Raw genomic sequence first — 11700 nt, 5'->3', positions numbered from 1 at the left:
GACTAGTAAATATGAAAAGAAGTCAGGGGGGCAGCAAAAATTTCTGGACCAAGATCAATCTTCACTGACAACTGCTGCTTTTTCTAAGTGAAAGTACCCTGCAGAGTTGAAACCGGTGTCCAACTTCAAAGCAGAGAGGTCTCCAGATGGAGTTTACCACCATTCCTAACACCCTGCACTTCGTTGGGTTAAATGCATTTACAGCGAGAGACATTCAGATTATTCCCAAAGAAGAAAAACACACTGTCCTCTTCAAAACTACAGACTCGAAGCAATGTATGACTGATGCTCTCCTCTCTGCGGTGTAGGTGGTGGAATAGATCTCCGGGTGGTTATTTCTCCCCACTCTCCGTCTACAATGGCCAACAAGAGGAAAGTCCCCCCTGTTGGTGGTTACACCGGGGTTGTGCTGTCTGCAGCCGAGATGAGCGTGGTCCCTCCTTGGGTGGGATGCGGACACCCTCCCGCACCCCCGCGCATCACCACTGCCACCGCGGCAGGAGTGAGCCCAGCACGGCCGGGAGAGCAGAGCCCAACGAAGCCTGACTCGCACCGCTCTGGAAAGCAAGACCCAGAAAGCGGCGTGTTTGCAGCACCAGGGTTTTGCCTTTCAACCCAGCTGCCGCAGGTTTTCAGCCCAGGGCACGCAGGGAGATGCTCTCCCCGCTGCGCATTTCACAGCAGCGTTTTTGGACAGCCTGGTGCCACCATGGGAAGGGACCGCAGGGTCTGACATCATCCCCTCCCCCCCCCCCCCCCCCCCAATCCCTCTGCATCCCTGTTAGGTGATTCCTCCTCACAACGGCCGAGACAACCGTGGCTCCAGGGAGGACTGTGCGTTCAGGAATTTTATTTCAGGAGCATTTCTGCAAAGCTGTTTTGGTTTTTGTTTGTTTGTTTGTGCAGCAGCCCACCAGCTCCTCTGCCGCTTGCACTTCACTAAAGCCGACACCGACCTCGGCTCTCTCAGACACAACTGCTCCAACCTCCCGTCGGTGGCGAGTGATTTATTACCACTCCGCTGCCTGGAGTCCTGACAAATACTCATTTTGGTAATTACAGGAGGCCAAAACCAAGAGGATAAATACACCTGACAATTAACTCAGCTGTTACCCGCACACGCACACGCACACACAGTGGCACTCGTTCCCAAGTCTCTTACGACCCCAACTCTTCCCCGAGGGGCACAGAAGCCGGGCAGAGCTCAGCCAGGCAGCACAGCCCTGCCTCTGCCCACCGCCCCTCGGGGGCCCAGCCCCGACAAGAGCCAGGCATCCCATCAAAAGCTGCTCTATGTTCCTTCCAGGTCACTCGCCAGCCTAAACCGTCTCATCCCCTGCCAAGATCAGCTCTTTAGCCCTCTGCATCACTATCAGAGAGCATATATAATTTCACGGCAAATCACAAGAACTGATGAATGACTATTTGGATTGCAATCGTCAGGAGAGTATAAAACGCTTCCTGCTGTACGGAGCGCAGGAACGGTTACCGGCTTTGCTGGCCAAAGGCACGTCTGACCCATTCAGCCGCTCAGCTGAAGAGCCCCTGCTCCGCTGGGGCCGGTGTGTGGGGACCGCCGGCTGCCTGTCTGGGGAGGGGACAGGGCTCTGGGTGCCACCACCACACGGGGTTTGTATTCTGGTGGGTTTTGTACCCTTCTTTTTTTTTTTCTTTCTTATCTTCGCAGGGTACCACAGCTACATCCCTCTCCCCTCCCCGGCACCCGCAGGGCACAGGCAGCCTGCGGGGAGGGTGCTGGAGCCCAACGCGCAGTGTCCTGGCTCGAGCAGCAAGGACAACCCCAGTCTTGCACCCTTTCCTCCTTGTTCTTCTAACTCAGCTAAAAAATAATCTTCCCCTTGCTTTAATTCTTTCCAAGAGAAAAAAAACCAACCCAACCCCATAATCCTAACTAAACACCGGTTCGTCACCAGGAGAAGGTTGAGATGCTCCTGTGCCTTCTCATGGCCTATGTCCAGGGCAAAGGCATCAGGGATCATCTTTTGTCTTCCCTCTCCTGTTCAAAACCCGTCTGCCACCTGGTCAAAATAGAAGTGAGTCCAGACTTCTGACATTTTTTTTTATTGCTGGGTTTTTGAAGCCATCTGCTTTTGTCCCGTTTCATTTTAATCTCCTTATGCAAGAGCTTTTCAAGTAGACCTAAAGTTTTCCATCATTAAATCATAAGTGTTGACCTTGAATTTAGAGTTTTCCCACCTTCTGTTATTTCAGCATCAGTGTGAATTATTTACCGGGGCTACTGCTGTCAGCCCTCGTCAATGTTTAAGCCCTGATGCGAGGGGCTGATCAGCTTGGCTTCTGTTTGTACTAGTTATTAACTTATTCTAATTGCCTTCAGAGCGCCAAAAGCCTTTCCGAGAAGAATTTCAACAAAATTGCTGGTCTCGGAGATCTTTAGACTGATCTTGAAGAGCCAGCAGGCATCTGCCTAGTGCATTGCCAAGGGAGCTGGTCACTGGAGGAAGGTGTGGAGACTGGAGGAGGCAGGGTTGGTCGGTGTGGGTACGTACCTGGAGGGATTTCCGACGGTGTCTGGGTGATCCAGAGGACCTGGGGGTGATCCTTCACCAGCACAGAGACAGGAACCTTGTGGACATCCCTTGGACAGACAAACCGGTCTCGCAGCATTGGGGAGTCTTCCTCCAGGACTTGCAGCAGCTCGTATGGGGGTGACCACCCGAAACGTTGAGCCGGCAGAAGGCAGGGGTACGCCGTGGCAGAAATGCTCACTGCTGCTCTCAGGAAAACGCCATTTGTGTAAAATCCATTTCTGAGCCCCAGGAAAGGCAGCAGAAGGCCCCCCAAGTGCAAACCCAACTAATAGCCCTTCGATGGATTAAATTCCCTATAGTCATCCAACTTGTCCCCATGCAGAGCCATAGCCCTTGGCTCACTGCCCGCCCTGTTCATCACTCGCCCTGTAAAACGCCACCACGTGCACACCCCGCAGCAGCGGTGAGAGGTCCTGAGCCCTGTGGCACCCGCCCTGAAGGGGACTTGGGGACCGATGGCTCCCGGCCCCAGCCCAAGTCAACCACCCCCCATGGGACTGATGTCAGAGGTAAAGCAATTTAGACCCACAAACAGATACCAGGGCTTCTGTTTCAATTGTTAATTGGGTAGTAGCTAATTCACCTCCCCAATAATTTCCTACAAGGCTTGTGAGGGATTATCCATTACCAGAATATCTATTTTTTAATTATCATTTTTTTAAATTTAATTCAATCACAGTTGAACAATGTTTTCCTTGGCTGCTGGTCAAAGAGCGATGATGCCAAGGTGCCCTCCATCAGCCCTGCTCGGTGCTGCAGAGATGCAGGTATCATTCACCTAAGGGGTGCGTGGTCCCACAGCTGTCCTTGGAGGCCGCCAGCATCCCTTGGTGACCACAGTCAATAAAAACATCGTGTTTAAACATCTCTTGGCCATCAGCTGGTTAAAAAGCAGCACAGGGGTGCGAGCCCTGCCTGAAGATGGGGAAACTGAGGCAGGGAGGGAGGCTGTGACTTGACCAGAGCACCGGTCCCCCGAGCTTTAGGGTGTGACGTCCCATCACGCTTCAGCGCCCTAACTCATCCCTTGCCAAGGACCTTCCAGCAGTCCTGGCCCCGTCGCCAGCGGTACCACGGGAGGGTCACGGTGCAGCCGGTGGGCACGCAGACCCACCACCTAGACCAGCCCGGCAGTGATGCCGGGGGTCGTACCGGCCACCCCTGATGCGAGTGAGCCGCACACCTGGGGACATCCACCATACCCTCGGGGTGTGCAGCGCAGCACCCGCTGGCACTGCTGCCACTCACCCTTTCCCCCCCCCTCTCAGCCCATTTTACTGTGGGTACCCCCATCCGTACCCCGTCAGCGCAGGGGTCCCCAACCCGCCCCACACCCCCCACTTGCCATGAGCCATCTGGTTCCCAATCCGGCTGCCCCGCGAGCAGCTCGCCCTGCCCGGGCTCACGCACACAAACAGGCAGGACAGCGCTGTATTTTGCTGCCAAATAAGCTTTTTTTTTTTCTTTTTTTTTTTTTTTTTATCTTTTAGGTGTCGGGGGGTTAGTTTGTTTGCTTTTTTTTATTATTGAACCAGTAAGGCAGAGTTCGGACACTGCTACCCACACCGCTTGCTGGTGGGCACGCCGAGCAGAACAACAGCGAACAAACCCCTTTACCTTCAGCAGCAGAAGTCCCCCCGCCCCGAACAAGCTGCGGAAATATTTACACCCGGTGGTTTCTCTGTACAGCCCCGGCTATCACACAGCTCACTCCAGAACAGCTATGCACAGTTCGGTTGTACAAAAGATTGATATTTCCTCCCAGTACAGTTCAAGCCATAAATTGTCCAATAGTTCGTTTGCCTGTTTGTACAAGTTACAAAATTGGTGAACATTAACTTTAGACTTAGGAGTGGGGTTTTTTTTAACAGTTTAATGTAGCTTTCTCCTGGCTTGCACAACCGCCGCCGGCAGCACAAGGAGGTGCTGGCTGGACCCTGCCGTGAGGTTTTGGGGTGCTCAGGGATGCCTCAGTCCCCAGACAGGGGTTGGGAGGGGGCACAAGGGCCAGAGAGGGGCAGGACAGGGGGGGGCATCACGACCTGAAGGAGCAGCAGCTTCCCCTTGCCCAAACACATGCTCCCCGCCAGCCCATGTGTGAGCAGGGAAATGGGGAGGGGGGGGTGGGCTGTCCCGTAGCAGCCCCCACGGCTGGGTGCATCCCCCCGCCTCCTGCCCGGCACGCTGCAAACTCCTTGATTTGACCCAAATTCATTAATCTGCAGCAGGAGGATGCTCCCTGCTCCGGCGCCCCGGCAAGGGTGGTGCAGAGCTCCCCGACGGGAGCTGCCGCCGCCTCGTATGACCCCAACATGTCCCCCCGTGTCCCCGTCCCTGTCCCTGCTGCTGCGGGGACGCACTGGGGGAGAGGCGGCGGCAGGAGGGTCCGTGCACAGGGAGACCAGCGACGGAGACGCAGTGAGACAGAAAGAGCCCAGGGCAGGCTGTCCCGGTGGGACGGGGACATGCGGCACAGCTGGCGTCCAAGCTCTTGCACAGAGCCGGGAACATCAGCAAAAGCAACGTCTCCTGCTCCCCGCTCCAGAGACAATCCCAAAGGATCCCACCGAGGAGGGTGGGAGGCTGCTGGAGCCCCGCAGCAGCTGCGGGTGACCAGTGTCACCCTGACACCTCCCTGTCCTCCCAGTCCCGTGACACCGTCCCCTGCTGCAAACACCGCCCTGCCCAGAAGATGCTGGATACCATCTGCCCAACCATCCATCCTCCGTGAGCACTGAGCCACAAACCCCAAGAGGACTACAACAACCCCGCAAACATCTGAAAACTCTTTTGAAGACAGTGACAGCCTTGCAGGGCGGCCCTGGGCATCAGCCGTGCTCCGGGGGTCCCGGCCAGCCCCACCAGCCCCGACCCCTCACCCCGCACACACGAAAGACACGGTGGAAACGAGAGGAAAAGAGAAACATGGCTATGGGCTCAGCACCGAAGGGTGGGACAAGCTCTTCACCCTCCAGCCCGCGGCTTCGGGTGCTGGTTACAGACTGGGTGAACGCAGCCTGGGGGTAAAGGGGAAGACAACACAACCCTGCTCCGGCTGGGGCGGCGAGAGGATGGCTCTGCAGCTCCTGGCTGGAGCCCGTGGCCCTTCCTGACACCCCGACAGCCGGCCGTGTTCAGCCCGGGATGCCCAGATGCTGAGGAACCCAAATGCTGCCCCAGCGCCTCGATCCCTGGCACGCTGCGGGGCTGCGGGTACCACCGGGGAGAGCGAGGGGCAGCGAAAGCCAAGGCTGTGCCACCACCCCACGGGCAGGAGCGCGGTTCAGGCGCTTCTCTGGCCCCTATCTCCACCTCTCAACTCACGGCGGGGTCCCTGGCGGCGGGAGCCGCTGCCGGCGGGGTCTGGGATGCCGGCGGGGTCTGGGATGCCGGTCAGCGGGGCTGCGAGCGCCGCAGCCACCTTCCACCAGCAACTGGCACCTTCCTGGGCTCCTGGAGACACCAAAGCAGCACACAGTATTGCTACTGTGCCAAGTGGGAACTTTATTCTTTGTTGTGTTTTTTTTTTGTTTTTTTTTTCTATTTCTTTTTTTTTCCGAAAAGGTGACGGAGGCGGCTTTGAAGATGGGTCGGATTTAGATACTATTTTTTTTTTTTTCCCAGCAAAATCTGCAACACTTTAATAGCGCTATGCCCAGACATCAGCTCTGTTCGTTTTTACATCTCAGAGCCACGGAGACACCAGCAGCAATAACCTGGGAACGGAAAGACTTCCACATCGCTTGTGCATTGTCTCGGATTTTTTTTTCTTAAAAAAAAAAAAAAAAAAAAGCACAACAGAAAAGACACAAACAATGATGAACATTAAAAACCTGTACATTGTAAAAAAAAAAAAAAAAAACAAAAACCAAAAAAAACCCCAACAGAAAAAAAAAAACCAAAACAAAACAAACCCCAAACAAACAACAAACACCATCATTCTCTTGCTTTGAAATCAGAATCAACCTGGGAACGTTGCAGGGGGAAAAGAAAGATCCATCGGGAAGGTGCCGGCGCCGGCCTCGCCGCTGGACCTGCGCGTGTGCCGCGGGAGGCGGCGGGCGCTGGCGGCCCACCCCGCGGCCGGAGAGGCGGAAAGTCTGTGCCGTGCTCTGGGTTCCTCTAGCGTATAGAATGCAAAGCATTTAATACATATTTTTGTGGGTTTTTGCCTTTTTTTTTGTTTTCTTTTTTTTCCCCCCCCAGAGCGAGAAAGCAGAAGTGAATGAAAAAAAGTCTTAATATTTTGTTCTTTAACCATGTAACTGCAGATATGAGCCAACATCATGGAATGAAAAAAAAAAATAATGTAAAGTAGAGCATTCGTGTGTATCACAAAAATACAATAAAAACTTTTTTTTTTCCTTTTCTTGGTTTTTTTTTTTTTTTTTTTTTTTTTTTTAAAGTTTCCTGTGAACTCCCTGCCAGGCTGGCCTCCTGCCCGCTCTGCCCCTGCGCCCGGCCAGCTCGGAGGGCTCCGGAGAATCAACGCCTACAACCCGCAAACGATTTCTGCTGAGTTAGCAAAGGTGTGTGTAACGGGGGGGAGTGGGGGAGGGGGAGGGGAGGGGGCCCTGCAACCATGGCAAGATTTTGTGTGTTTGTTTTTTTTTTTTTTTTTTTAAACTAAGTTCATACATTCTCCTGACTTACAGATAACGTTGATGGATCATTGTTACCTTCTTTTTTTTTTTTTTCTTTTTAAACCCTTCCATACAATGGACAAACGCATCAAAGCCTGCACGTAAGAACAGAACCTCTTTTACAGCATGTAATACTGTGTTTTGTTTAAGTCCTTCCTTGCGTAAAATATTGACATAATTCACTGAAGGTATCAAAAATATACCCTGTAGACCAATACAATTTACAATTGCCTTTTCTCACCATTCAGAAAACAATGCACTTAAAGCAACCGAGCCCCTCCGTGGGCAGCGTGCGAGCCAGCCCGGGGACATCCCTGCCCGCTCCGATTCAAGCCCGGGATCACTTCCACCAAAGGGACCAGGATTTTTTTTTGTGTGTTTTTTTTTTTTTTTTTTTAAGAAATAGCTCTTCGCTCCCTCCCCTGCCCGCTCAGCCCAGCCACGTTTGAAGCGTGTGGAGACCGCTCCGGCGCCGATACGACTTGCACGTGGGTATGACGGGCTACCAGCCCTCAGATCAGCTGGGGAGGAACCAAACCGGGGCGGTTCCATCCTATTTCACTTCTTAAACATATTTTTTTTTTTTTTTTCCTTTAACCCGCTCAAGGTTTTGCATTTCTGCGGCACAGCCCCATGGCCGGGATGCGGGAGAGCATCCCACAGCCCCTCACTCAGCTCCGCGGGAGCGCGCCGACATAGCGTCCGAGCACGCGCGGCCCCGGGACAGTGCGCGCTTCGGGCACGCGGCCGCTCACAGTCCCTCTCGAGCGCGGGGGTCACCGCCCAGCAAGGCTGCCAAGATCGAAGATGGGTTCCTTGGGTTTTGTCTCGTTAAGGCTTTTTTCTTTTTTCTTTTTTTTTTTTTTCAGACCGAAGAGGATGCAGAAATTTCCAGATGTTGAGAAAGAAAAAAAATAAAACAAAAGAAAACAAAACAAAAGAAAACAAAACAAAAAAACCCCCCCACACATCCCCCCAGATTGGCTGGTTGGGAGAGGAAGGAAAAAAAAAAAAATAAAAGGAAAAAATAAAATAGCTCTGCTCCTGCGTCTTCGCTCGTGAGAGCCGGTGGGGCCGGGGCGGTGGGCGCTCGCCCCGGGCGTCCCGCTCGCTCCCCGCGCCCTGGGTTTGGTGGCCGTCTCCCTGCCCCGGCTCGCTTCATTCACTGTCCGAAAGGGTTTCGTACTGGGAGCAGAGCAGGGGCTTGGGCTCCTCGTCCCAGGCGTGGTGCTGGCTGCCGGGGGTCCCCTGCGGCAGCGGGGCGGCGGGGGCTGCCGTCACCACCCCGCTGGGCAGCCGCATGGTGAGCGGGTTGTAGGGGAACGGCGTCGAACCTGCGCGGGGAGGAAGAAGCAGAGAGTCAACGCCGGCGGCGGGTGGCTGTCCCCCTGCAGCCCACCTGAAAGGGTGACACGGCCGTTTTGGGGACACGTCGCCATCGCCCCCCACCCCCCCCCACCCCAGAGGCCTACCTGCGGACGACGGCCTGTCCTCCCAGACGCGGTTGGTGAGGGGCGTCCGCCGGTTGCAGTCCCCTTCCGAGTGCACCGAGGAGACAGAGGGCGGCCGCTCGCCCGAGGACAGACCCGGCGCCGGGGACTTGGCCTTGCGGCTGTTGGGTCTGGCAGCGATCTTTGGCTTCCCTCCTCCTCCTGCAAAGAGAAGCGCCCGCTCGTCACCCGGCTCGTCACGACAGGGTTCGGGGGGCTCGGGGAGGGGGTTGCAGGTACCCAGCGCTTCCCTTTTAAGAGCTTGCAAAAATGGCTCGCGGCAGGGGAAAAGCTGACCGCAGGGGCCACCGGCACCACGGCGGGGAAGGGTGATGGGGCGAGATCTCTGCAGCGGGGCGGGCGAGCAGCCGCAGCGGCTGGAGGACGTCTCTGTCCCCTCCTGTGCCGCTCTCCGCTTTGTGGGTTGACGCTACCAACCGTCCCGTGGAGCGGATCCGGGGCAGGAGCAGCCCCGCAGCTTTGGCCGGGCTGTTTCTCTGCAGGGTCCGCTCCCGAGCCGGCTCACGGCTCAGCCCACAAACACGGGTGGTGGCACAGGAGCTCGGTGTGTCGCCGCGCAGCAGGTTGGCAGCGACCCCCGCCGGGAGCTAGGCGGGTGCTGGAGCCCCGAGCACACTCCCCACTCCTGTGGTCTACATGGCCAAGGAGGGTCTTTAATCCCTTCTTACTGCAAAATCCCCGGTGATGTTGGGCCCGTTTGTAAAAGGTTTAAAGCCAAAAGGGCCTCTGCCGGGGAGGTTAGCCCGGCTAAACTGGAGGGGGGCAGCTCCCAAAGGGGGAGGGCTGGATGGGCTCTGCACCCCCCCTGCCTGCCCAGGCAGCCTCCGCCGGCCGTGGGGAAGCGTGGCTGGAAGAAGCTGCTGTTTTCATGCAGGAGCCAGAAAAGCTTTTCTGCAGGAAGCTGAAGATCGCCTGGTCTGAGCTGACCCGGAGGAAGGTGCATCTGTGCCCCCAGGACCCTGCTCCGCAGCTCCGGGGGCTCTCTGTGCCCAGACTGCCCAGGGTGACCCCGGCGCCGGCTGCCGCGCTCTGCGCAGGGCGCTGGCAAGAGGCAATCTGCCCTTTGCGGGCGCAAGGGGGGACAAACGCTTTCCTCCATCCATCCCTGGTCCCCCTCCTCTCTTCCTGAACCGGAGACCTGCAGAACCCTCTGCTTTGCTCAAGCCTCCTTCGAAGCCGGGCAGACCCCGCGGCGGCACCCAGCCAGCTCTGCAAGCCCCCCTGGGGTCCATGGGGCAGTTCACCCCCAGCCCTGCTCTCTGAAGTCATCCCCCATCTGTCACTTTTAGCTCCCTTAAGCTCTCCCTCTTGCTCCGGGCACCCCCGGGTCCTATCCAACCCTGTGTCCCAACACCCCCCGAGCCCGGGGCGGGGAGGGAAAGGCCACCCTGCCCCGTGTCCCCCCACGCCAGCCCTTCTCAGCTTCTTCCCCTATTTCGGGAGCAGCGATCCCGCCCGGGGTTTACAGACAAGTTTGGGGTGGCTATTTAAGTGTATGGCTTTGATCTTTTGGGTGTGGGGCTTTCCCCTCCCCCATATATCTTTCCATTGTTTAAAAAAAAAAAAAAAAAGAAAGAAAGGGAGATATTAAAACCCAACAAATGGGGAAAGGAGCACAGTCAGTGGTTTAGAGAAAGCAACAGCACCTTCCAAGACTATTAAATTAACATCAAACAAGACCAGGATTAATCAGCGGATTCACAAAGCTCGAAGCTGGGGGAGGGAGGGGAGAAAAGAAAACCAAAATGAACAAAAATGGGGGGAGGGAGGAATAAATCCACCCACAAAAAGGGAAATATAAAGGCTGAGAATTAATAACACAGAGAGAGCGAAGGTGGAGAGGGCTGCAGACCTGGCAAGGAGCGCACGTCCTCGTTTCGTCCATCAGCAGGAGTTATGGGCATAGCAGCGGGGAGGCTTGCACTGGCATTCAGAGAGTTAAAAGCATTGGCACTGAGAGGTGAGCGCTCTTCCCACTGCTCGTCATATTTACCCATTAGGGCTTTCCTAATTATTGCCTCCAACCCCATGTTGGTACTGGAATTCTCTTGGACCGACTGGCTCCTACAACTGATTAGCCCTGGGAGATACGGGAGGGGGAGGAGAGAGGGGACGGGAGATGGGGGGGAGCCAAATGAGAAGAAAGATGGGGGGGACGGGGAAAGGGGAGAAAGGAGACAAGGGAGAAGGGAAGAAACAAACAGTCAGCACATTCTCGCAAAGCAACAAACTTTTGTCATCTTGTTCTTTAAAGCGCTGCAATGCACCCATCCTCCTCCTCCTCCTCCTCCTCCTCCCCGCTCCATCCCGCCCCAGGGCTTGGCAGGGGCTGGTGGTGGGACGGGATGGGACTTACTCTGGGGTTTGGGTTTCTGGGGTGCTGCAGGCAGGCAGGGTTCCCTGGGGGCAGGGGTTTGGAGGATGGGGATGGGGGGTGGGGGGGCTAAGGGGTTGTCGCTGAGTCCCGGGAAGCGACTGGAAGAAGGGAGGGCTGTGCTCCCAACCCAGCCAGGCTCGGCGCGGGGGCAGGAGGAGAGTCAACCTGGATGTGGGGTCCATATGGATGCACACACAGCTCAAAAGTCGGTGTGCCAGGAATTTGGAGGCCGGGGCAGTTTCCCATGGAGAAGAACTCAGGGAAGGAAGAGGGGGCACCCCACGAAAACACTGGCTCGGAAAGAGATGTCCGATTCGGTCCTGGCATGAGAAGTGGCAAACGCAGGACGAGGGCACGCAGCCTGCGGAGCCGCCTGCCGGGGGTCGGGCTACGCTGGGGAGAGGGGAGAGTCCTTTTGTCCCTCCTCGTGCTCGTTGCAAGCCCCCTGCCCATCGCCCCAGCCCGCTCCCTTCCTCCCCGCCCGGGGCCGGGTGCCCCCCCCTGCGGACCAGGGCCCCCTCCCGGGCTGAGCCGCGGCTACGGGACAGGATGCAGAGGCGAAGTGGTGTGTCCGCGTGGGTGTGAGTCTCAAGCCA

At 56.2% G+C, this 11700-nt stretch overlaps 1 protein-coding gene across 1 annotated transcript in view; it reads right to left on the bottom strand.

The window, feature by feature from the left end:
* Positions 1–6080: 6080 nt before the first annotated feature.
* The window catches only part of NCOR2 (nuclear receptor corepressor 2), a 258054-nt gene continuing 252434 nt past the window's right edge, over positions 6081–11700 (bottom strand). The window contains exons 45-47 of the mRNA XM_082491424.1: positions 10580–10807; positions 8689–8868; positions 6081–8550 (exon numbers count right to left, since the gene is read on the bottom strand). Coding sequence (XP_082347550.1) covers positions 8375–8550; positions 8689–8868; positions 10580–10807 — 584 coding nt within the window. The 3' untranslated portion in view covers positions 6081–8374. The remainder of the gene's footprint in view (positions 8551–8688; positions 8869–10579; positions 10808–11700) is intronic.

The sequence above is a fragment of the Vanellus vanellus genome (assembly GCF_965231255.1).
Source record: "Vanellus vanellus genome assembly, chromosome: 16".
In the NCBI taxonomy this organism is placed as follows: domain Eukaryota; kingdom Metazoa; phylum Chordata; class Aves; order Charadriiformes; family Charadriidae; genus Vanellus; species Vanellus vanellus.
Note: the sequence above shows the minus strand (reverse complement) of the source record. Positions and strands in the feature narration are given on the sequence as shown.